This window comes from Schistocerca serialis, chromosome 2, assembly GCF_023864345.2.
Source record: "Schistocerca serialis cubense isolate TAMUIC-IGC-003099 chromosome 2, iqSchSeri2.2, whole genome shotgun sequence".
Lineage (NCBI taxonomy): Eukaryota > Metazoa > Arthropoda > Insecta > Orthoptera > Acrididae > Schistocerca > Schistocerca serialis.
Genome location: NC_064639.1, coordinates 458081728 through 458109227, shown reverse-complemented (window position 1 = coordinate 458109227; position 27500 = coordinate 458081728). Strand labels below are relative to the sequence as shown.

The 27500-nt window shown below is 45.2% G+C and overlaps 1 protein-coding gene and 1 non-coding gene across 2 annotated transcripts in view; both read right to left on the bottom strand.

The window, feature by feature from the left end:
* The window catches only part of LOC126456087 (protein phosphatase PHLPP-like protein), a 414974-nt gene extending 391189 nt beyond the window's left edge, over positions 1-23785 (bottom strand). Inside the window, exon 1 of the mRNA XM_050091843.1 lies at positions 22812-23785. Within this exon, the coding sequence (XP_049947800.1) occupies positions 22812-23064 (253 nt within the window). The 5' untranslated portion in view covers positions 23065-23785. The remainder of the gene's footprint in view (positions 1-22811) is intronic.
* A 1061-nt stretch (positions 23786-24846) lies between these two features.
* On the bottom strand, positions 24847-24921 carry Trnat-cgu (transfer RNA threonine (anticodon CGU)). The gene has a single exon. It is a non-coding gene; the product is annotated as a tRNA-Thr (tRNA).
* Between the last annotated feature and the right edge of the window lie 2579 nt (positions 24922-27500).

The window sequence follows — 27500 nt, the reverse complement described above, 5'->3', positions numbered from 1 at the left end:
GTTTCTGCTAGTCGTCACGGCATTGGTTTCTTTTGGGGTCGAACCTGTCGCTCTACCGTGAAGTTTATGGATAACAGTTTAAGACTTCCACTGTGCTTAACGCTGACTTGGTCCAATAGGTCACAAGATGATCCATCAGATGGTTGAATTAGCGTTTCGAAACTGTGCTTATTCATTATTCCCTTTTGCTTAGATATTACTACAAATATTGCTTTTTCTTTATTTCTACTTTTGAAATCACGATGCAAGTAATCATTGTCAAATGTCTCTGTCAAAAAATTCGATTACAAATTTCAAATGAACGTTCTAAAATGTTCCAGTTATTCGATTTTTCTCAGTATTAATTTTACTTTTGGCTCATTCAAGATGGCACAGGCTTCATTGTTCGTGAGATCGTAAACTATGTAGCCAATTTCTGAAATATGCATGACGTGTCAGCAATGTAGCTTATGTGTCTCCAGTATTTTCTGTCCCTAATTACTGTAGACTGTATCAAGTATTACGATTTCCCCCCCCCCCCCCGCCCCCCGCCCCCCCGGCCCCCCCCCCGCCACCCCGCCCCCCCGACTAGACTTATTTTTGTTCCAATATTACACTGCTGTGATTATATTGCATGGTGATGGGTTAAAAGAAATGTGTCTTCACAATGCCCAGCTGAAAAGTCTAATTGGATTCTTGTAGATTTCCATTCATCGCTATCTTTTGAATACCAGTGATTGAAGGATTTCAAGCTTCATCACTTCATCTCTTCCATTATCCGGTGGTGACATTTTTGCAGCTATCCTACCTGATACAAATCACGGTCCTCATTCTCGACATTTTATGAACAAGAAAATTCAGATTCAAATTATTTCCTAACACCAGCTCTTACTTGTATGCTCTTCGATATTAGAAAGTTGTTATTGTTGTTGTTGTTGTTGTTGTTGTGGTGGTGGTGGTCTTAGTCCGAACACTGCTTTGATGCAGCTCCCCTAGGTACCTATCCTGTACAAGCCGCTTTACGTATACGTAACTACCGCAACCTACACACACTGTAATCTGTTTATTGCAGTCAAGCCTTGGTCTTCATCTGCAATTTTAATCCTCCACACTTCTCCCCGGTATGAAATCAACTATTTCTTGACGTCTCGGGATGTCCGATCAACCTCTCCTTCTCTTGCTACGTCATAAAACACTTTTTCTCTGACTAGATAATATTCCTCTTAATTAGTTAACGGTTTCCCCACATAATCTTCAGAATTTTAGCGAATAATGAAGTTCGGTTTTACGTTATCACTGAGCGTTTGAAATTTTCCTTGCTTTAATTCACCATAATTTCTTTAATTAGGTCATTTAAAGGAGGTAAAAGTTTTTATTTAATTAAAATCAAGAGGATACGTCAGTTAGCATTACAAGAACCTGTCGTCGGCTCACTCTCACTACCGGGGAGTTCAAAATGTAAGTCACACATAATTACGGCAGGCCAAGCAACTTTTAAGTGTCATAGATAAATGACACGATATTTCAGTATAGTCACAAAGTTTCAGTAGACAACAGTCGGGATGTTCTACCAGTCATTCAGTTTCTTGACAACAGAAATCCGCTCCTAGGTAACGGGGTCTTTCGAGAACCACTGTATGAACGATCTCATCGTTGGAAAATCTGCGAATGCTACGAATTACTTCCACGACGGGAAGGAAACTGTGCTCTGTCGATTCAATGTCTCGATCGTCTTCTCGCCCGATCAATCGTACTGCCCCGCATACTTCTACTCGACGTTTCCAGTTGCCTCGCGATTTCACTCGAACACTCTGATGCTCCTGTTATTCGGAACGCAAGAGAACTGTCTCTGAAGAAAGCCCGTAACATCTGCTCTCTTCTGACAGTGCGCTGCTCTTACAGCGCAATGGCCTCAACGTGGGACGACATGTGTAACTTACTTTTTGAAGTTCCTCGAAGATGACACACATCTACACCTTTCCTCAAATCTCAACTATATGAACACTTACTCATAACTGTCCGATGCAGCTTAGACTTCTGAGCTAGAAACGAATCATCTACTCTATTACCAAAAATGAGCTGTGTTCTTTTGTTGGGTGTAATAATTCTGATTAACCTATCGTTTCGCCAAGAAGTTGCACTTTCCTCTGTTCAGTCGTCCTTCGCAAGCTTTATTATCCATACTTCTGCTGGAAATGCAAGTTTGCAGTTGTGTGGCTTGAGGACAATAATTTTTTCCTGTTAAGTTCTTACCGCAGAACCTACATCTTACTCTATTCGAAACTGGGTAGCGGTATTGATCCGAGTAAGCAAAATTCAAGAAAGCTCAATGTGCAGCTAGTAGAGACATAACAGCTTCTTGCGTTGCGCATCCAAACCGTGGACTGAATATCTTTACATTTCTGATTCCAAAGCCAGCGTGACCCACAGCATTTATGTCACAGACGTTTCATTCCAATGTTTCAGATTAGTCATACTACTGCTGCTGTCTTTCACGACATTTTCACGTGGTTCTAGAGAGTGATATTTCAGAAGTAACACGTTAGAAAAAGAGACAGGTGGATACTGAGAGTGTTTGACACAGATAGTTCCAGTTCTTTACACAATGCACATAGATGTTCATTCGAATTTCCTATCGAATATAAAACAGATGGTATTCACATAATTGGCTATCACGAGTCTTCTCTATTTCCAAGTGGTATTATACAAAAGCACTCAACGAGAATTGGCGATGCTTCACCCACATGTAGATGGGTGGTGCAGGTGGCGAACTGGGCGTTAGAAATCGTGTGGATATCCTGTTGCTTCGATGTGATACGACCACCGCCAGCAAGTAAAATGTTTGCCGAGTGATTATTGGAGCATTTACTTAACTCATGTTTCACATGTGCTGTGCATTTAATGACTCACAACTCGACTACGTAGATCCACACGCTAACGTACGCCTTTGCAATTGCGCCCGACTCGGAGGTTAGCCAGTTTGGATCCCGGTGGTGGACGAAATTATGACTGCCAGCGTTTGGCAATGGAAGGATAGACACACACACACACACACACACACACACACACTCACACACACACTGCATCTCCCTAATATCGTGCAGGAGCCCCGCGAGCAAGCAGAAGTGCTGCAACACGGCGTGGCATGGACTCCAATAATGTCTGAAGTAGTGCTTCTCTTCTAAACCCAGATATATTCAATAATGATCATGTCTGGGGAGTCTGGTGGCCAGCACAAGCGGTGAAACTCAGAAGAGAGATCCTGTAGCCACTCTGTAGCAATTCCGGAATTATAGGGTGTCACAGGTGTCCTGCTGGAATTGCCCAAGTCCGTCGGAATGCACAATGGACATGAATGGATGCAGGTGATCAGACAGGATGCGTACATACGTGTCACCTGTCAGTGTCGCATTTAGACGTATCAGGAGTCCCATATCACTCAAACTGCGCACGCCCCGCACAATTACAGAGCCTCCACCAGCTTCAACAGTCCCCTGCTGACATGCAGGGTCCGTGGATTCATGAGGCTGTCTCCACTCGCGCACACGTCCACCCGCACGATACTATTTGAAACGAGACTCGTCCGATCAGGCAGCGTGTTTCCAGTCACCAACAGTCTCACGTCGGTGTTGACGGGCCCAGTCGACGCGTAAAACTTTGTGTCGTGGAGTCATCAAGAGTAAACGAGAGGGCCTTCGGTTCCGAAACACCATATGGATGATGTTTCGTTGAATGGTTTGCACGCTGACACTTCTTGATGGCTTAGCATTGGAATCTGCACTTCTGACTCGTTGAACGATTCTCTCCAGTCGTCATTCATCCCGTTGTTGCAGGATCTTTTTCTAGCCGCAGTAGTGTCGGAGATTTTAGGTTTGACCAGATTTCTGATGTTCACGGTACACTCGTGAAATTGTCGTACGGGAAAATCCCAATTCATCGCTACCTTGGAGATGCTGTGTCCCATCACTCGTGCATGAATGTAACACCACGTTCAACCTAATTTAAATCTTGATAACTTGTCATTGTAGCAGCAGTACCCGATCTAACAACATCATGATGCTGCAAACAGAACCTGGATTCATCTGAAAAAATGACGTTTTGCTATTCGTGCACCCAGATTCGTCATCGAGTACACCATCGCAGGGGCTCCTGTTTGTGATGCAGCATCAAGGGTAACCGCAGCCATGGTCTCCGAGCTGATAATCCATGCTGCTGCAAACGTCGTCGAACTGTTCGTGCAGATGGTTGCTGTCTTGCACGTCCCCATCTGTTGACTCAGGGATCGAGACGTGGGTGCACGATCCGTTACATCCATGCGGATAAGATGCCTGTCATCTCGACTGCTAGTGATACGAGGCCGTTGGGATCCAGCACGGCGTTCCGTATTACCCTCCTTAACCCACCGATTCCATATTCTGCTAACAGTTATTGGATCTCGACCAACGCGAGCATCAATGTCCCGATACGATAAACAGCAATCGCGATAGGCTACAATCCGACCTTTATCAACGTCGGAATGGTGATGGTACGCATTTCTTCTCCTTACACGAGGCATCCCAACAACGTTTCACCAGGCAACGCCGGTCAAACTGGTGTTTGTGTATGAGAAATGGGTTGGAAACTTTCCTCATGTCAGCACGTTGTAGGTGTCGCCACAGGCGCCAACCTAGTGTGAATGCTCTGAAAAGCTAATCATTTGCATATCACCACATCTTCTTCCTGTCGGTCAAATTTCGCGTCTGTAGCACGTCATCTTCGGGGTGTAGCAATTTTAATGGCCAGTAGTGTACATAACTCTGTATGTGAATGCGTATGCCTCTACCAGTTTCTTTGGTGGTTCTGTGTGTGTGTGTGTGTGTGTGTGTGTGTGTGTGTGTGCACGCGTGCGTGCGTGCGTATGTGCGGTGTCTGTCCTTTCGGACATGTCCTAAAGAACGCACAAAGTTCGATCTCTTGGGGGAATCCGGAACTGCGAGTGACAAGTTCATTGATAAGTGATGGTACATTAGTAGTGTGTAGCAAGCTGGGAATTCGTGTAGGATGGGAAGCGTACTCAGCTGGCCGAGGCGGCTAAGGTGACTGCTCACATTAAGCGGTTCGAGTTCCAGTACGGTACAAATTTTCATCTGTTGCCAACTGTTTCATTTCAATGCCTAAATGCGGCTAATGTCATAAAAACCTTTGAACAGTAATGGAAGGAGCTAACTCATAAACACCTTAATCACCAGTCCTTACATCAATGTCATGGATTAAATTTCAGATCGTACCGCAACGTCTCATAAAGTGAGGGTATGTAAAGCTGTTGACTTCAAGCTCGGCATCTCCCTTGGTGCTATTCGAGAGCAGTAGGTTACGTGCCGACACTGGATTTTATCCTCCGCCTCATCTTAGCCTCACCGTCGCCATCGTCATCATAATCATCTTAATACAAACACAAAACTGCACTATAAACGCATCCATTGCACTCACTGTTGCTCCACAAATCTCCCAACGCAAGGGCTAAGCAGTTGTTTGAGGTGTTTGGCCAGAAGGTACGTTGGGGTACCAATATTTTTGACAATGGGACGTAACGGAATCGATTCCTTGTGCACCTTTGGCAGACCGTTAAGTCTAGGAGGAGCAGCAGCCCTCGGGCGTAGCTTGTTGGTAATCTCGTCAGGGAAGCCGGAATCCCTGAGAAGCGCCAGAGTCTTCCTCTCGACCCTCTTGGTAGGATCGGTATCAATCTTGCGGTATGCGCTGTCACCAAGTAGGCCCCATATCTTCTCAGCATAATATTGTCGGGATAGGATCACTGTTGCGTTGCCCTTGTCTGATTTGACGAAGAGACCACCAACCTTTTCAGACATGTTCTGACATCAACTTACTTCTTATTTGACGGTGAATACTACGAGCAGACAGAAGGTGTAGCCATGGGGAGTCCACTCTCACCCGTTCTCGCAAATATGTACATGGAACATTTCGCGGAGGAAGCTCTTGAATCAGCACATCTAAAACCCATCTGTCTCTTCAGATATGTGGATGATACCTTCGTTATCAGGCCACATGGAAGAGATAAACTGGCAGACTTTCTCACACATCTCAACTCCAGACACGAGATTATTAAGTTCACCATGGAGATCGAAACGGATGGGATGCTCCCTTTCCTAGATGTTTTGATTTGAAGACGAGCTGACGACACTTTGGGTCACAGCCTGTATAGGAAGAAGACGCACACCGATTTGTACCTACATGCGGATAGCTGCCACCAGCCGGCACAAAAGAATGGCGTGTTCAAAACTCTTGTACACAGAGCTCACACCATCTTCGATAGGGACAGTCTCCAATAAGAATTGGACCATCTGAAGACCATGCTTCGGAGGAACGGTTACAAGGAAGGGCAAATTCGGAAGGATCTACATCCCACACCTGCAGCACCGGCGGAAACTGAGGATGAACCTCAGGAGGAGGCGGCCTTGGCTATTATTCCGTTTTGTGGGGTCTCATCCGGAAAAATTGGACGCATTTTACGTAAGCACCAAGTGAAAACCATCTTCCGTCCTCCAAGCAAAACCAATAGCCTTCTTGGTAATGTCAAGGACAACCTTGGTCTACGTAAATTAGAGGTTTATCAGATACTTTGCCAATGTGGTAGTGTATACATAGGTCAGACCATTCGTACCATTGAGGACCGATGCCGAGAACATCAACGGCACACTATACTGCAACAGCCCAGTAAGTCGGCAATCGCAGAGCATTGCCTGTCGGAAACTCCACAGCATGGATTATGATCAAACCAAAGTCCTGACACAGACTTCCAAATACTGGGACTGTGTCATCAAAGAAGCCATAGAGATCAGAGTAAGGGAGCCACAACTAAAACGTGGCAGCGGTTACATCCCTAGCAAGGCGTGGGAACCCGCGATCACCCGGATTAAGAAGAAAAAGGATATTTCCCAAAGTGTACCGACTTCGGGGGAGGAGGGAAAATGACGAGAGCGGTGCCGGCAGACCCTCCTGAACGAGAAGACCTAGGACGCAGCGTCCAGACGGCGGGAGAACGGACGCTGTACCTGGACCGCGCGCGGGTCGCGGACAGCACCGACTCATAGGAAGCGCCTGAGGGAGGAGCGGGAGGGGATTTTCCTATGTATATCTGGCGCCGGCCCACCGCCGGTCAGTACATCAGCGCACCTGATGATGGCAAAGTGGTCGATTGCCGAAATATTGTGTCCTATGCACACTCATACCAGGCTGTTCACCCGAAATTTATTTCGTCAGGTAATCTACTCTTACTGATAGTTTAAAAATGATATTCTTTTCTACAAGAAAACTGAATGATGTAATTGCAGCGGAAGTATGATTCCGGAATGTTATCAAGACCTATTCTGGCTGCTACAAACGAAAGCGTAGAAAAAACAGGTAATCTGACACTCTTACCGATGTTGACCTTTATCAGGAGAAACAAAACTGGCGTTCTGCGGATCGGAGAGTGGAATGTCAGATCCCTTAATCGGGCAGGTAGGTTAGAATATTTAAAAAAGGAAATGGTTAGATTTAAGTTTGATATAGTGGGAATCAGTGAAGTTCGGAGGCAGGAGGAACAAGACTTTTGGTCAGGTGAATACAGGATTCTAAATACAGAATCAAATAGAAGTAATGCAGGAGTAGGTTTAATAATGAATAAAAAACATAGGAATGCTGACAAGCTACCACGAACAGCATAGTGAACGCATCATAGTAGCCAAGATAGACAAGAAGCCCACGCCTACCAAAGTATATATTTCAACTAGCTCCGCAGATGACGAAGAGATTGAAGAAATGTATGATGAGATAAAAGAAATTATTCAGAGAGCGAAGGGAGACGAAAATATAAGTCATGGGGGACTGGAATTCGATAGTAGGAAAAGAAAGAGAAGAAAAAGCAGTAGGTGAATATGGAATGGGGGTAAGTAATGAAAAAGGAAGCCGCCTGGTAGAATTTAGCACAGAGCATAACTTAATCATAGCTAACACTTGGTTTAAGAAGCATGAAAGAAGGTTGTATACGTGGGAGAGGCCTGGAGACACTGTAAAGTTTCAGATAGATAAGATAATAGTAAGACAGAGATTTAGGAACCACGTTTTAAATTGTAAGACGTTTCTAGGGGCAGATGTGTACTCTGACCACAATCTATTAGTTATGAACTGTAGATTAAAACAGAAAAAAACTGCAAAAAGGCAGGAATTTAAGGAGATGAGACCTAGATAAATTGAAAGAACCAGAGGTTGTAGAGAGTTTCAGAGAGAGCATTAGGGAACGATTGACAATAACGGGGGAAAGAAATACAGTAGAAGAAGAATGAGTAGCTTTGAGAGATGAAATAGTGAAGGCAGCGGAGGACAAGTAGGTAAAAAGACGACGGCTAGTAGAAATCCTTGAGTAACAGACAAGATATTGAATTTAACTGATGAAAGGAGAAAATATAAAAATGCAGTAAATGAAGAAGGCAAAAAGGAATACAAACGTTTCAGAAATGAGATCGACAGGAAGTGCAAATTGGCTAAGCAGGGATCGCTAGAGGACAAATGTAAGGATGTAGAGGCATATATCACTAAGGGTAAGATAGATACTGCCTACAGGAAAATTAAAGAGACCTTTAGAGAAAAGAGAACCACTTATATGAATGTCAAGAGCTCAGATGGAAATCCAATTCTAAGCAAAGAAGGAAAGCAGGAAGGTGAAAGGAGTATATAGAGGGTCTATACAAGGGCGATGTACTTGAGGACAATATTATGGAAATGGAAGAGGATGTAGATGAAGATGAAATGGGAGATATGATACTGCGTGAAGAGTTTGACAGAGCACTGAAAGACCTAAGTCGAAACAAGGCCCTGGGAGTAGACAACATTCCATTAGAACTACTGATAGCCTTGGGAGAGCCAATCCTGACAAAACTCTACCACCTGGTGAGCAAGATGTATGAGACAGACGAAATGCCCTCAGACTTCAAGAAGAATGTAATAATTCCAATCCCAAAGAAAGCAGGTGTTGAAGGATGTGAAAATTACCGAACAATCTGTTTAATAGGTCACGGCTACAAAATACTAACACGAATTCTTTTCAGACGAATGCAAAAACTGGTAGATGCCGACCTCGGGCAAGGTAAGTATGGTTCCCGTAGAAATGTTAGAACACGTGAGCAATCTGACCCTACGACTTATCTTAGAAGATAGATTAAGGAAAGGCAAACCTACGTTTCTAGTATTTATAGACTTGGAGAAAGCTTTTGACAATGTTGACTGGAATACTCTCCTTCAAATTCTGAAGGTGGCAGGGGTTTAATATAGGAAGCGAAAGGCTATTTACAATTTTTACAGTAGCAGATGACAGTTATAAGAGTCGACGGGCATGTAAGGGAAGCAGTGATTGGGAAGGGAGTGAGACAGGGCTGTAGCCTATCCACGATGTTATTCAATCTCTGTACCGAACAAGTAGTAAAGGAAACAAAAGAAAAATTTGGAGTAGGAATTAAAATATATGGAGAAGAAATAAAAACTTTTAGGTTTGCCGACGACGTTGTAGTTCTGTCAGAGGCAGCAAAGGACCTGGAAGAGCAGATGAACGGAATGGACAGTGTCTTGGAAGGAGGATATAAGATGAACATGAATAAGAGCAAAACGAGGATAATGGAATGTAGTCGAATTAAGTCGGGTGATGCTGAGTGAATTTGATTAGGAAATGAGACACTTAAAGTAGTAAATGAGTTTTGCTATTTGGGAAGCAAAATAACTGATGATGGTCGAAGCAGGGAGGATATAAAATGTAGACTGGCTATGGAAAGGAAAGCGTTTCTGAAAAAGAGAAGTTCGTTAACATCGAGTATAGATTTAAGTGTCAGGAAGTCTTTTCTGAAAGTATTTGTATGGAGTGTAACCATGTATGGAAGTGAAACATGAACGATAAATAGTTTAGACCGAAAATAGAAGCTTTAGAAATGTGGGGCTACAGAAGAATGCTGAAGATTAGATGGGTAGATCACAAAACTTATGAGGTATTGAATAGAATTAGGGAGAAGAGAAATTTGTGGCACAACTTGACTAGTAGAAGGGATCGGTTGGTAGGATACGTTCTGAGGCATCAAGGGATCACCAATTTAGTATTGGAGGGCAGCGTGGAGGGTAAAAGTTGTAGAGGGAGACCAAGAGATGAATACACTAAGTAGATTCAGAAGGATGTTGGCTGCAGTAGGTCCATGGAGATGAAGAAGTAGTATGGAGAGATACATCAAACCAGTCTCAGGACTGAAGACCACAACAACAACAACAACAACAGTTGCTTCTCCAATCACTTATCCCGTCTCCGGCCATCCTGATTTAGGTTTTCCGTGATTTCCCTAAATCGCTTCAGGCAAATGCCGGGATGGTTCCTTTGAAAGGGCACGGCCGATTTCCTTCCCTCACCCGAGCTTGCGCTCCGTCTCTCCTGACCTCGTTGTCGACGGGACGTTGAACACTAATCTCCTCCTCCTCCTCCAATCACTTAGTTCCGACAGCTGATTGTATAATACGAAGCTTGGCTAACTACGATGGCATATCGGAAGAGCGCGCTACCCTAGTTGATTTAAAGACGTCTCCACGATCTGCAAGAGAAGAGGCAATTATACATCTGCAGATCGTCCTGCTGTGGCTCGGCATCGTTTGGCTCGTGTTGGCGGAGATAGGAGAGAACCAACTTGGCAGTCACATGTCGGAGAAATCTCACACTAAGAAAGGAAAGTGATACAGTGTGTTGCAGATCATTGAACGTACATGTGTGCAACGAAGCAGAACAAAAACATTGGTATCTAAGCAATTGCTTCTAATTCCTGGTTATAAAAAGTTGTTTGTGATATACCGAAGCACTCGTAACTAACACAAATAAAGTATTTTTGGCACGAATAAATAAATGGACATCAAACAGACTGTCTTGGAATGAAAAGGATATTAAATCTGCGCTTAAAATTTGCAAACGCCCATTGCAAGCTGTGGTAGTCATCTTCATCTTAAGTGTTCAATTATGCGCAATATTTAATTTGAGAAAGTACTTCAGCCGGCGCGATATTAGCATTTCGGACGAAGAAAATTCGTGTACTTCTGCGTACCACAAGAGAGACACACCACTGAACATGTGTTACTCGGTGAGCAGCCGTCACAATAATAGTCTCGCCCATCTCGTTTCTACCGAAAACTTACGCCTCAACTAGGGGCTAGGGACTTATTTTGTCTTTCAGGTGGATGGTGCTGAACTTCACTGCCACCGTAGTGCTCGGAATATTTGAATGTAACTGAACCAGGACAATCGCTCGGTTATGCCGGGAATGGCGATAGTGTCTCGACCCATGCGATCACGTTTTGCGACAATTCGTTAGGGGTGTTGTGTATATTTAGGAATTACTGCAAAAAACCGATCGATTTGAAAAAACTTTCTCTTTTGAGCAATGGGATTAAACCTGGAGATGTATTGAGGTAACACTGGGACGAAATGGACGATCTTTAGACATTTGGCACGTCACATAACAATTGAAATACGCCGAAGAACAACAGCGTTTCTGGCGGCGAACTTCTGTTCTATTTGTAGACACATTTAAGAAAACACCAAATGTGAAAAGACACAGACACGTTATATAGCGTTGTGTACCATGCACAGTAGAGGACAAATTGGAGATGATGACAATATCAACTTGAAAAAGCACCCTGTCATAAAGCATCGTCTGTATGGCAACAGTTTGTGAACAATAATATTCCTGAAATGATCTAACATGCCCAGAGGCGCAACTGGAACCCAGCTGAACAGCTTTAGGATGAGTTACAATGTCGACTTCTCTTCAGACTGCAACGCCCAACATCAGTAATTTGTCGGCTCTTGAGGGAGAATGGGCTGCCATTCCTTTACAGACATTCAGACACCACACTGAAAGTGCCACAGCAGAGTCCAAGCTGTCTAAAAGGCAAATATGGACACACTCCATACTAATGTCCACTATTAGGTGTTCTCATGCTTTTGATCAGATAGTGTACGTTCTTATACTTAAGTAAGTGTCATAAAAAGTTGATCAACGCGGTGGTGGTGAACGAGTGAACGAGGGCTTTACAGCACACATGATTATGTATTGGACTGGAAGTAAAAAACCGTAGAGGTCCTGCTCAGCCTTACGGAATTTATTATGCAAGAATGTTCCGATCAGTGGCAAGAATGTTCCGCTCAGTGGAAGGAACGGATGTAGACACTTCTGGAATAAAGTGGGTCTCACTTTGCAAGCAACCATCACTACGTGTGCCCGGCAAGCACTTAAAATTGTAGCTTCTGTTTCCATCCTTTTGTGTCAGACCTCACAGAAGATAGTTCCCTGCTGACCGCAAGAACACATCTGTAGGAACCTCCACGTCCACTGCTGCTGCAAAGATTGATTTTTATGAAACGTATTACAACGTAACGACAGAGTTCTCGACCGGAAAGCAGTCGCTTGTTACCAGTGGTTTCTGACACAGAACACATTTGAAATATAATATTTTAGTCCACCGTTGTACGAACAATCTAGCGTCTGAATATTGGATTCGCTGTTGATTACTTTTTTTACGGTTGTAAGAACCAGTGGTCTAAGGATAGCGTCATTTAATAGTAATGAAAAAGTCTTCGGTTCGAATCTGAAAAGGTAAGTGCTAAGATTCAGTCTAGATTCAGTAGGGGTCAATGAAGTAAAATGGAAAGAACACAAGGATTTCTGGCCAGATGAGTATAGAGTAATATCGACAGCAGAGGAAAGTGGTATAATGGGTGTAGGATTCCTCACGACAAGGAAAGTAGGGCATAGAGTGAGCTACTGTGAACAGTTCAGTGATAGGGATGTTCTTACCAGATTCGACAACAAACCAACGCCAACAACAATAGTTCAGGTACACATGCCAACGTGGCAAGCAGAAGATGAAGGCTTAGAAAATGTATGTGAGGATACTGAAGGGGTAATTCCGTGTGTAAAGGGAGATAGATATCTAATAGTAATGGGGGACTGGAACGCGGCTGTAGGGGAAGGAATAGATGAAAGGTTTACGTATTAAAACTTCTGAGGGGTAAAAACAGCTGGTTCAATTGTACCTCAGTCATGACCCTAAATTATTTTTGAATTACTGTAGTCGCTGTTTCGTAAGATAGTAACAATTATTCCACAAGTTACCAGTAATTACGTTTCTTTCAAAGTCTATCATTACCGCTTGACGCATTGTCGTGGTGGTGGTTGTGAAACGAATGTATGAACATCTTCTTCACACATTCCACCCACTACATACATATGTCATACTTGGTACCACGCATTTATGACAGTAAAATTGAGACATATCAATATGCTTGCGACAGAGTGCGTACCTAATTCGTTCCAAAACGCCTCTCATAAAAACGGAATTTTCCAGTACTCATACCTCGGGATCTATAAATGACAGAAATGTAGGGTCAAGTGTTTTGGAAAGTGTGAACATTACATACTCCCTCCTGCTTATACAAAAGGAGCAAATCGGGTGGTTCCCTTTGAACTGATGTGGTTTACGGTGGGTTTGATGCGACTTATGGAAGCACCATTAGTTCATGGGTAGTTCCTCGGAAAACCCCACAAAAGATTTCTTTATTGTATATTCTCCGTCACCAGCAGACCAAAACCCAGCCGAGGATTCCAAGACGGCTACGCACAGAAAATGGCTTTAATATTTACGATCTATTAAGATTCCGAGATCGAAAAACATTGAAAATTTTCTTTGTATCTTTTCCCGTTTCCGAGTGTGCTCCCTGCCGTCGTTGGATAAGCAGCTGCAGCAGCAAGTCGTATACTCCTAGCTCACTCATTTGCTACATAGTTTAATTCTTAATTTCTTTGCGTGTTTTTGGTACTTGCATTTTCTAATTCATAAATTTCTGGCTTATTATAGTATTTGAGAGTTGTAGCATCGCGTTTTAGTACTTGAATAGTGTAAATTCGCGTAGTCGTTTGTCTTCTGTTTTTGTTTTGAACGGCCAGTGTCGGTTGGTCACAGTCAGTGTGCTCCCTGCCGTCGTTGGACAAGCAGCTGCAGCAGCAAGTCGTATACTCTTAGCTCACTCATTTGCTACATAGTTTAATTCTTAATTTCTTTGCGTGTTTTTGGTACTTGCATTGCCTAATTCATAAATTTCGGGCGTATTATAGTGTTTGAGAGTTGTAGCATCGCGTTTTAGTACCTGAATAGTGTAAATTCGCGTAGTCGTTTGTCTTCTGTTTTTGTTTTGAACGGCCAGTGTCGGTTGGTCACAGTCAGTGTGCTCCCTGCCGTCGTTGGATAAGCAGTTGCAGCAGCAAGTCGTATACTCCTAGCTCACTCATTTGTTACATAGTTTAATTCTTAATTTCTTTGCGTGTTTTTGGTACTTGCATTGTTTAATTCATAAATTTCGGGCGTATTATAGTGTTTGAGAGTTGTAGCATCGCGTTTTAGTACCTGAATAGTGTAAATTCGTGTAGTCTCCTTCCGCCGCCGAGCAGTGTGTCAGCAGTGCGCAAGTAGCAGCATTACTGCATTTACTAGGCAATCTTGTATTTTAATAATCGTTTAAATTTTGTGTCGATTTGTTTGCGCTCTCTGTAGATCAGTTCAGACGTTCTTTGCACAACTGTTTTTAGCATGGATAGGGACTGCAACTGCTGTGTTTGGATGCAGGCTGAGTTGGCATCACTTCGCTCCCAGCTTCAGGCAGTGTTGGCTTCGGTCACACAGCTTGAGGCTGTTGCCAATGGGCATCACTGTGGGGTTTCGGATGGGGGTTTGTCGGAGACGGCCAGCTCGTCCCACGCATCCCCCGATCGGACTACGTCTGTGGTTGCCCAGGATACTGCCCGCATTGAGGCTGATCCCTCACCTGTGGTAGAGTGGGAGGTCGTCTCAAGGTGTGGCAGGGGGCGAAAGACATTCCGGAGGGCTGAACGGAAGGCCTCTCCAGTTTGTCTGACGAACCGGTTTCAGGCTCTGTCTCAGGCTGATACTGATCTTCGGCCTGACATGGCTGCTTGTCCTGTTCCAGAGGTTGCCCCTCAGTCTGCAAGATCCGGGCGGTCGCAGAGGGTGGGCTTACTGGTAGTTGGGAGCTCCAACGTCAGGCGCGTAATGGGGCCCCTTAGGGATATGGCAGCAAGAGAGGGGAAGAAAACCAATGTGCACTCCGTGTGCATACCGGGGGGAGTCATTCCAGTTGTGGAAAGGGTCCTTCCGGATGCCATTAAGGGTACAGGGTGCACCCATCTGCAGGTGGTCGCTCATGTCGGCACCAATGATGTGTGTCGCTATGGATCCAAGGAAATCCTCTCTGGCTTCCGGCGGCTTTCTGATTTGGTGAAGACTGCCAGTCTCGCTAGCGGGATGAAAGCAGAGCTCACCATCTGCAGCATCGTCGACAGGACTGACTGCGGACCTTTGGTACAGAGCCGAGTGGAGGGTCTGAATCAGAGGCTGAGACGGTTCTGCGACCGTGTGGGCTGCAGATTCCTCGACTTGCTCCGTAGGGTGGTGGGGTTTCGGGTTCCGCTGGACAGGTCAGGAGTCCACTACACGCAACAAGCGGCTACAAGGGTAGCAGGGGTTGTGTGGCGTGGGCTGGGCGGTTTTTTAGGTTAGATGGCCTTGGGCAAGTACAGAAAGGGCAACAGCCTCAACGGGTGCAGGGCAAAGTCAGGACGTGCGGGGACCAAGCAGCAATCGGTATTGTAATTGTAAACTGTCGAAGCTGCGTTGGTAAATACCGGAACTTCAAGCGCTGATAGAAAGCACCGAAGCCGAAATCATTATAGGTACAGAAAGCTGGTTGAAGCCAGAGCTAAATTCTGCCGAAATTTTTACAAAGGTACAGACGGTGTTTAGAAAGGATAGATTGCATGCACCCGGTGGTGGAGTGTTCGTCGCTGTTAGTAGTAGTTTATCCTGTAGTGAAATAGAAGTGGATAGTTCCTGTGAATTATTATGGGTGGAGGTTACACTCAACAACCGAGCTAGGTTAATAATTGGCTCCTTTTACCGACCTCCCGACTCAGCAGCATTAGTGGCAGAACAACTGAGAGAAAATTTGGAATACATTTCACATAAATTTTCTCAGCATGTTACAGTCTTAGGTGGAGATTTCAATTTACCAGATATAGACTGGGACACTCAGATGTTTAGAACGGGTGGTAGGGACAGAGCATCGAGTGACATTATACTGAGTGCACTATCCGAAAATTACCTCGAGCAATTAAACAGAGAACCGACTCGTGGAGAGAACATCTTGGACCTACTGATAACAAGCAGTCCCGAAGTTTTCGACTCTGTATGTACAGAACAGGGAATCAGTGATCATAAGGCCGTTGCAGCATCCCTGAATATGGAAGTTAGTAGAAATATAAAAAAGGGAGGAAGGTTTATCTGTTTAGCAAGAGTAATAGAAGGCAGATTTCAGACTACCTAACAGATCAAAACGAAAATTTCTGTTCCGACACTGACAATGTTGAGTGTTTATGGATAAAGTTCAAGGCAATCGTAAAATGCGTTTTAGACAGGTACGAGCCGAGTAAAACTGTGAGGGACGGGAAAAACCCACCGTGGTACAACAACAAAGTTAGGAAACTACTGCGAAAGCAAATAGAGCTTCACTCTAAGCTTAAACGCAGCCAAAACATCTCAGACAAACAGAAGCCAAACGATGTCAAAGTTAGCGTAAGGAGGGCTATGCGTGAAGCGTTCAGTGAATTCGAAAGTAAAATTCTATCTACCGACTTGACAGAAAATCCTAGGAAGTTCTGGTCTTACGTTAAATCAGTAAGTGGCTCGAAACAGCATATCCAGACACTCCGGGATGATGATGGCATTGAAACAGAGGATGACACGCGTAAAGCTGAAATACTAAACACCTTTTTCCAAAGCTGTTTCACAGAGGAAGACCGCACTGCAGTTCCTTCTCTAAATCCTCGCACAAACGAAAAAATGGCTGACATCGAAATAAGTGTCAAAGGAATAGAAAAGCAACTGGAATCACTCAACAGACGAAAGTCCACTGGACCTGACGGGATACCAATTCGATTCTACACAGAGTACGCGAAAGAACTTGCCCCCCTTCTAACAGCCGTGTACCGCAAGTCTCTAGAGGAACGGAAGGTTCCAAATGATTGGAAAAGAGCACAGGTAGTCCCAGTCTTCAAGAAGGGTCGTCGAGCAGATGCGCAAAACTATAGACCTATATCTCTGACGTCGATCTGTTGTAGAATTTTAGAACATGTTTTTTGCTCGAGTATCATGTCGTTTTTGGATACCCAGAATCTACTATGTAGGAATCAACATGGATTCCGGAAACAGCGATCGTGTGAGACCCAACTCGCTTTATTTGTTCCTGAGACCCAGAAAATATTAGATACAGGCTCCCAGGTAGATGCTATTTTTCTTGACTTCCGGAAGGCGTTCGATACAGTTCCGCACTGTCGCCTGATAAACAAAGTAAGAGCCTACGGAATATCAAACCAGCTGTGTGGCTGGATTGAAGAGTTTTTAGCAAACAGAACACAGCATGTTGTTATCAATGGAGAGACGTCTACAGACGTTAAAGTAACCTCTGGCGTGCCACAGGGGAGTGTTATGGGACAATTGCTTTTCACAATATATATAAATGACCTAGCAGATAGTGTCGGAAGTCCCATGCGGCTTTTCGCGGATGATGCTGTAGTTACACAGAAGTTGCAGCATTAGAAAATTGTAGCGAAATTCAGGAAGATCTGCAGCGGATAGGCACTTGGTGCAGGGAGTGGCAACTGACGCTTAACATAGACAAATGTAATGTATTGCGAATACATAGAAAGAAGGATCCTTTATTGTATGATTATATGATAGCGGAACAGACACTGGTAGCAGTTACTTCTGTAAAATATCTGGGAGTATGCGTGCGGAACGATTTGAAGTGGAACGATCATATAAAATTAATTGTTGGTAAGGCGGGTACCAGGTTGAGATTCATTGGGAGAGTCCTTAGAAAATGTAGTCCATCAACAAAGGAGGTGGCTTACAAAACACTCGTTCGACCTATACTTGAGTATTGCTCACCAGTGTGGGATCCGTACCAGATCGGGTTGACGGAGGAGATAGAGAAGATCCAAAGAAGAGCGGCGCGTTTCGTCACAGGGTTATTTGGTAACCGTGATAGCGTTACGGAGATGTTTAACAAACTCAAGTGGCGGACTCTGCAAGAGAGGCGCTCTGCATCGCGGTGTAGCTTGCTCGCCAGGTTTCGAGAGGGTGCGTTTCTGGATGTATCGAATATATTGCTTCCCCCTACTTATACCTCCCGAGGAGATCACGAATGTAAAATTAGAGAGATTAGAGCGCGCACGGAGCCTTTCAGACAGTCGTTCTTCCCGCGAACCATACGCGACTGGAACAGGAAAGGGAGGTAATGACAGTGGCACGTAAAGTGCCCTCCGCCACACACCGTTGGGTGGCTTGCGGAGTATAAATGTAGATGTAGATGTAGATAAAAGAAGTTCAAATTTAACACATTTGTACACGTAAAATCCTGTATAAGGTAGAAACGTAGTTTATAAAATGACCTAGCAAGGAGAAATATGCTGTAAAGTGTTTCCGTTATCGTATGGTAATCCCATGTTATAGTACAGAAGCACGAACAAAATTTTTTTGCACGTAAAATGCAGTCAGAGATCTAAAACTGCTTTTACATTGTATAAGCTTCACATAAGTAAACTATCTAAATTTCCCTGTACATTTCATTTCATATGAGTTAAATGCTCTGCTGTGGCAGAGAAAAGAAAGGAACAAGCGGAAAGATTCTCCTATCGGAGTACAAAAACTGCAAATATATTCCTACTTATTTAAAAGGCTCTGAGTGAAAACTGGAGTATGAGCTACCTCATTCTACATTCCTCAGCACCTTAAAAAATTTCTACTTGCGAACATATTCACGCTTTTTTTAACATGCAACTAACCTCAAACTCCCACAGGCTCCTGTTATTGTAACTCATTCACACACACACTAGCCTACCGCTGTAAGTCGCTCATACCCGTCCACTCTCAGTCGCCATTCTTCACTCACTCATTCAGCCCAGTTCATTATCTCTTTGCATCCGTCCGTCGTTGTCTGCCGTGTCACAACCACAGTCCCCTTCGTTCTACCTTACTGCTACAATCTCGTCTCACTGTCACTGTCTACCTCTTGCTCTCTCTTACGGCTACTGTCTCATTCCTCTCTTTCCTTCATCCCTACATCTGCTGGATCTTCTGACTGTCATCATCTCTCTCTTCCCCGTTGCCATTGACGTATACTCTGTCTTTCATTACCACTGATTCTCTCTCACTTTCTCTTTATCCATATTCCTCTCCCCCTGGCACTGTCTCCTTCACTCTTTTCACAGAACTGTTCTGTCACTGTCAACTACGCTCCACTGCCGCTATGTTCCTCTCTTTCTCTCGCACTGCCATTGCCTCCTTCGCTCTTTCTATAACATAACTACTGTCTACTGTCTTCCAGTATTTACTACTTTTCGCGTCTTTCCTACTGCCATAGCCTTCTTCTCTCTCAGCGTACAGAACCGAGAATAAGTTCGCGTGATAACATTTTTGGGAAATTTTCTAAAGGTGCTGAAGAAGATAGAATAGGACAGCTGCAATCCCACTTTTCACTCAGAGCTTTTTAAATAAACAGGAACATACATATTCACACTTTTTGTGCTCCGACAGGAACATTTTTCCGCTGGTTCCCTTCTTTTTCTGCCGCAGCAGGGCATGTAACTCACATGAAAAGAAATGTGATTTAGATGGTTTACTTATGTGGGTTTGAAATAACGAAAAACTACTTTTTATACGACAGACCGGATTTTAAGAGCAGAAAATTTCGCAAGGTTCCCAGATGATAACAGACACTTTACAGCATACTCCTCCGTGCTACATCGCCTTATAATCTACGTTTTCATCTCACACCTGATTTTACCTGCGTATTTTAAATGTACAACCATGGTACCTTTTAACCTCTGTACCTCAGAAACGGATAAACTTATGAAGAAAATTTTGAAGTTTATTCCAGACCGAGATCTTAGGAATACATCATAAGAATTACAGCTGTTTTCTGTGCGTAGCCGTGGTACCCAAAAAAACAAGTATGTGGGATGTTTTTCGATACCTGATAAAGATTTTTGAAAACGGGGAAATGTATCTTCTAGATGAATGCCTAGAGACCTTATCGTTAAAATGTAAGCAGTTTGCTGCTATTATTTATTATTTAGATCTCGCCTGGTACCGTATTTTACGTGTTGAAGTACAGTAAGTTTGAATATCTGTATCGTGGAAACGGATAAAGCTACCAAGAAAATTTTCAAGGTTGTTCGAGATCGGGATTTTGGGAATACTTAGTAAAAATTTGAGCCATTTGGTGTGCATAGCCGTCTTGGTATCTTTGTTTGGGTTTTCGTCCTCTGGTGACGGCGAAAATATAGAACAAAAATCATTTTTGTAGGGTTGTCCGAGGAACTACCCATGGACTAATCGTGCTTCCCTAAGCCCCTTAAGGCTTGCCGTAGGGCACATCAAATCCAAAAAGAACTAGCCGATTTTTTTCATTTGTCTAAGTGGGAGAAAGCGTGTAAAATTAGTGTATTGACCCTGTCCGGTAGGATAGTGACACTAAACCGATCCTTCTATTGTGTATACGAATTGTCCCTATGCCAAGGGCTATTCATAACCCATGACGCTACCTTTTTACCACTAACAGAACTCGTGATATGAGCACCAGAACATCCCGTTTTAGGCGCGGCGTTTTGGAACAATTAGGTACGCTGCTATCGCATGCGTATCGACACATTGAAGTAATAAAAACTTTGTGAGATAGGCTGTCACATAAGCCAAACATGGTGTAATATGTTAATTAGTTTGGATGCTATAATACATTAAAATTGCAGCATATCTTTTCAGATACTTTGTATTTGGTTTTAGACTTTTGGGATATGTGTTCCAACGTATCATAATGTTGAAGAGTTGCTTGCAACATAAAACGTAAGTACCATTATGTTTTGTGTTATCAAGGTTTGTTATTTAATTTTTTTGACCTTTCCGTATTTTATTTGGTGACTGCTTGCTTTCTGAATCCTTGACACTGTGTGTCGAAACTGCAATCGCAATTAACTGCCAAATGTAGAACGATTTCATTCAATAATTACCATAAAGCTACTGACCCAGACCTCATAAAAACTCTACAGTAATTTCTGTTTGCTAAGAAATTTTCAGTCTAAGTTTTGTATCTGGTCTGGCAGACATATTTTATTTACTAGTAGAGTGAATATGTAACATACGTACTCACTCTACTAGCAAGTAAAACACTAATGAAGTGAATAAGAGTAGAAGACCAAGAACGTAGTGCACGGATTAAAAAGGGTGTAACACAGGGAGGTAGTCTTTCACCTGTGCTGTTCAATCTACACGTAGGAGAAGAAATGATGCAAATAAAAGAAAGATTCGGGAGTGAGACTAAAATTCAAGGTAAAAATGTAAATGCTGTGTGACTAGGGCCTCCTATCGGGTACACCGTTCGCCTGGTGCCAGTCTTTCGAGTTGAGGCTCCTATGGCGACTTCCGTGTCGATGGGGATGAAATGATGATTATAAGGACAACACAACACACAGTACCTGAGCGGTGAAGATCTCCAACCCAGCCGGGAATCGAGCCCGGCCGTTAGGTATGAAATTCCGCCTCGCTGACCACTCAGCTACCAAGGGCGGACAAATTCAAGGTGAAAGGATATCAATGATGAGATTCTCTGATGACACTGCTATTCTGAGTGAAAGGGAAGAAGAATTACATGATCTGCTGAATGGAATGAACAGTCTAATGAGTACAGAATATGGATTGAAAGTAAATCGAAGGAAGACGATAATAATGAGAATTAGCAGAGATGAGGACAACGAGAGAAACTGGTGATCAAGAAGTATATGAAGTTCAGGTATTCTGCTACCAAGGCAGCAAAATAATCTATGACGGACGGAGCAACGAGGACATAAAAAGCAGAATAGCACTGACAAAAAGGGCATTCCTGGCCAGGAGAAGTCTACTAGCGTGCAACATAGGTCTAAATTTGAGGTAGAAATTTCTGAGAATGTACGTTTGGAACACAACATTGTATGACAGTGAGACGTGGACTGTGGGAAAACCAGACCAGAAGAGATTAGAAGCTAGAGAAAAATGTTGAAAATTAGGTGGACTGATAAGGAAAGGAATGAGGAAGTTCTCGACAGAATCGGAGAGGAAAGGAATACCTGGAAAAAACTGATAAGAAGAAGGAACAGGGTTACAGGAAATCTGTTAAAACATCAGGGAATAACTTGTATAGTACTAGAGAAGACTAATGACTCAAAGAATGTGCGCCAGCGGGATTAGCCGAGCGGTATGAGGTGCTGCAATCATGGACTATGCAGCTGGTCCCGGCGGAGGTTCGAGTCCTCCCTCGGGCATGGGTGTGTGTGTTTGTCCTTAGGATAATTTAGGTTAAGTAGTGTGTAAACTTAGGGACTGATGACCTTAGCAGTTAAGTCCCATAAGATTTCACACACATTTGAACATTTTTTTTCAAAGAATGTGCGTGATCCCTTGTTCGATTCACGGCGGGGTCAGTGATTTTCACCTGCCTCGAGATGACTGGGTGTTCATGAAAATGGCGGGACTGGACTGAGTAAAAGTTGGGAATTTCTACTTGCGCTGATAACCGCGCAGTTGAACGCCCCACGAACCAAACCATCATCATCATCATCATCATCATCATCAAAGAATGTGAAGGTGGAGTGAACTGTGTGATATGTACTTACGGCGACCCGCACGCGCCTCCTGCTCGAAGAAGTGTATCTTGTGGCGGACGCTGTCCTCGGGCTGGGCGCCGTGCTGGCGCCGCTTGCTGAGGTAGTCGCTGTTGGAGGAGAGTCCTCGCGTCGACGCCAGGCGCCGCGAGTGCCTCCGCGCCAGGGCCGGCCCGCCGCTTGGACGCCCGCCTTCCGCCTCTGCACACGGCGGCGACTCCTCCGGGCTGCATGGCTTCACCTCGATCACCGTCACTTTCACCATGGCCTCTGCCAAGGCGAGTTCATTCCGGGCACTCTCGACTTCCACTGCACCCACTGTAGAGTCGACCTACGATATATCGAGCACTTTCACTGTAAGCACAAATAATTCCATCGTTCTATATTACAGAGACGTCGTAGGCTACGTTAACCCGCAGCAGTCGATAAGGACAAGCGTATGTGGCACCGGTCCGTTGTGAAGCGGACGAGCGGCACGTGTAGCTGGACACGGAGCGATCGGCAGCCGCGTCACGCGTCGGCGGCTTACCCCAGCGGGACGCGCGCCAAGTCCAGATATCTCCCAGCGGGCGAGGTTCCCTTTCTGCGAGCGGCGCTCTGGAGACCGCCCGTGCACTACACTGCTGCCAACAGCGGGTAGGGGAGGGATGTGCGTTTCCTTAACTCCACTGACGTCTCGTGTTTCTTCACGGCCTATGAACACGGGCGGCTCAACTGCCTCGTGCTGCTGCCGGCAAGTGTGTGTGGCAGCACCAGTAGGCTCCTCACTTTCAAATGGACGAAGTGCAGCAAATTAACACTGGGATCTTAAGGTCTCCGCTGTCACACGTTACACATTGAGACTCGCTTTATCTCGGAATGAATAACCGACAACAGCCTGTAATGTGCTATTGTTTAACACACACATTTTGACTATAACAGTAAACACTGGAACAATCGCGTAGCATGACAGCAGAGTGGTGATTTACACTGTCACGTCCCACACGGTCGCTGTGGTGCGGTACTGAAACTGTGCAGCACGTCGCCGGCAACAGACGCGTACGGACGGCAGCCCGTTGACTCGGTAGCCGCGGCGACGCTGGCGGTGCGGCTGCCGTGACGCAACTGACGGCGGCGGCGCGGCGCTGTGGCGTGCTGCTGTGCGCTGCGGCTGACGTAACGATGCGTGTCGCCGGGGTAGTGGAGTGCCGGCGTGGCGCGGGGCGCAGCGCCGGATGTGCGTGTCTGTTCGCCCGCGGGTGGGGTGCGCCCCGGCAGCAGACTCACTTCCGCTTCCAGCGGGGGTGGCCCCCTGCCTCGGCCAGTTCCTTACTCGCTTCCTCCGCCACCTGCTACTCACGTTTCGTGATACTGATGTTTTCTCGTTATTGCCGTTTTCACCATAAAGTCTTACTAAAGCTCATTGTATTCCCTGAGTATCGGAAGGCGTTCGATACTGTCCCACACTCATGAACAAAATATGAGCCTACGGAATATAAGATCAGATGTGTGATTGCACTGAACAGTTTACAGCAGACGCAACACAGCATGTCATTCGCAACAGACAGAAATCTGAGACGTAAATGCAACTTCGGAGTACCCTCAGGGAGTGTCATGGCACCTTACATTTCACAAGAAATGTACGCTGAGGTGACAGAAGTCATGGGATACCTCCTAATGTCGTGTCGGACCTCCTTTTACCCGGCGTAGTGCTGCAACTCGATGTGTCCTGGACTCAACAAGTCATTGGAAGTATCCTGCAGAAATATTGAGCCAAATTGTCTCTATAGCCGTCCACAACTACGACAGTGTTGTCGCTGCAGGATTTTGTGCACGAACTGTCCTGTCGATTATGTCCAATAAATGTTCGATGGGAATCATGTAGCACTATTTGGATGGCCAAACTTTACGGAAGCTCTCCTGCGAACCTTGCAGAACTAGCACTCCTGAAAGAAAGGAAACTGCGGAGATATGGCTTAGCCACAGCCTAGGGGTGTTTCCAGAATGAGATTTTCACTTTGCAGCGGAGTTTGCGTTGATATGAAACTTCCTGGCAGGTTAAAACTGTGTGCCGGACCGAGACTCGAACTCGGGACCTTTGCCTTACGCGGGCAAGTGCTCTACCAACTGAGCTACCCAAGCACGGCTCACGCCCGGTCATCACAGCTTTACTTCTGCCAGTACCTCGTCTCCTACCTTCCAAACTTTCCCCTAGGCTGTGGCTAAGCCATGTCTCCGCAATATCTTTTCTTTCATGAGTGCTAGTTCTCCAAGTTCGCAGGAGAGCTTCTATAAAGTTTAGAAGGTAGGAGACAAGGTACCGGCAAAAGTAAAGCTGTGAGGACGGGACGTGACTCGTGCTTGGGTAACTCAGTTGGTAGAGCACTTGCCTGCGAAAGGCAAAGGTCCCGAGTTCGAGTCTCGGTACAGCACACAGTTGTAATCTGCCAGGAAGTTTCATATCAGCGTACACTCCGCTGGAGAGTGAAAATCTCATTCAATTACGAGCAATTATGGAATGGTGACATGGCACTTTTTCATCCTCAAAAACTCCGTCCTTGTTTGGGAGCATGAAGTCCATGAATGGCTGCAAATGGACTCCTTGTAGCCGAGCAACCAGAGGACCCAGTGCATTCCGTGTAAACACAGCCCACATCATTATGGAACCACCACCAGCTTGCACAGTGCTTCTGAGTCCATGTCTTCGTGGGCCCTGCGCTACGCTCAAATCCTACCATCAGCTCTTACCAACTGAAATCGGAACTCATCTGACCACAACACGGTTTTTCAGACGTCTAGGGTGCAATCGATATGGTTACGAGCCCAGGAGAGACGCTGCAGGCGATGTTGTGCTGTTAGCAAAAGCACTTGCGTCCCTCATATGCTGTCATAGTCCATTATCGCCAGATTATCGGCGCACTGTCCCACCAGATACTTTCCTCAACGTCCCACATTCATTCTTACGGTTATTTCACTCAGTGCAGCTTCTCTGTTAGCACTGACAACCTTAGGCAAATGACGCTGCTCTCAAGTGAAGGACATAGCCCACTGAATTGTCCGTGTGATCAAAAGTATCCGGACACCTCCCAAAAACATACGTATTTCATACAGATGCATTGTGCTGCCACTTACTGCCAGGTACTCGATATCAGCGACCTCAGTAGTCATTAGACATCGTTAGAGAGCAGAATGGGGAACTCACGGACTTCGAACGTCGTCAGATAATGGGGTATCACTTGTGTCATACGTCAGTGTGCGAGATTTCCACACTGCTAAACATCCTTAGGTGCACTGTTTCCGATGCGATAGTGAAGTGGAAATCTGAAGGGACACGTACAGCACAAAAGACTACAACAGGCCGATCTCATCTGTTGACTAACAGAGGCCGGCCGCGGTGGCCGAGCGGTTCTAGGCCCTTCAGTCCGGAACCGAGCGACTGCTACTGTCGCAGGTTCGAATCCTGCATCGAGCATGGATGAGTGTGATGTTCTTAGGTTAGTGAGGTTTAAGTAGTTGTAAGTTCTAGGGGACTGATGACCTCAGATGTTAAGTCCCGTAGTGCTCAGAGCCATTTGAACCATTTGACTAACAGAGACCGCCTACAGTTGAAGAGGGTCGTAATGTGTAATAGGCAGACATCTATTCAGACCATCACACAGGAATTCCAAACTGCATCAGGATCCACTGCATGTATTATGACATTTAGCCCGCCTGGTTAGCCGTGCGGTCTAACGCACTGCTTTCCGGGCGGGAAGGCGTGCTGGTCCCCGGCACGAATCTGCCCGGCGGATTAGTGTAGTCCATTGTGCCGGCCAGTCTGTGGATGGTTTTTAAGCGGTTTTCCATCTGCCTCGGCTGGTTCACCTTATTCCGCCTCAGCTACACTATGTCTGCAGACACTATCTCCACGTATGCGTACACCACAATGACTCTACCATGCAAACATTTGGAGTTACACTCACCTGGTGTGAGCCGTTCCCAGGGGGTCCACTGGGGGCCGAACCGCACAATAACCATGGTTTCGGTGTGGGGCGGCGGTGGGATGAGTGGACTGCTGTAGCCTGTTGTGGGGTTGTGTCCCACTGAAGGCTACATCTACATGTACATCTACATTTATACTCCGCAAGCCACCCAACGGCGTGTGGCGGAGGGCACTTTACGTGCCACTGTCATTACCTCCCTTTCCTGTTCCAGTCGCGTATGGTTCGCGGGAAGAACGACTGTCTGAAAGCCTCCGTGCGTGCTCTAATCTCTCTAATTTTACATTCGTGATCTCCTCGGGAGGTATAAGTAGGGGGAAGCAATATATTCGATACCTCATCCAGAAACGCACCCTCTCGAAACCTGGCGAGCAAGCTACACCGCGATGCAGAGCGCCTCTCTTGCAGAGTCCGCCACTTGAGTTTATTAAACATCTCCGTAACGCTGTCACGGTTACCAAATAACCCTGTGACGAAACGCGCCGCTCTTCTTTGGATCTTCTCTATCTCCTCCGTCAAACCGATCTGGTACGGATCCCACACTGATGAGCAATACTCAAGTATAGGTCGAACGAGTGTTTTGTAAGCCACCTCCTTTGTTGGTGGACTACATTTTCTAAGCACTCTCCCAATGAATCTCAACCTGATACCCGCCTTACCAACAATTAATTTTATATGATCATTCCACTTCAAATCGTTCCGCACGCATACTCCCAGATATTTTACAGAAGTAACTGCTACC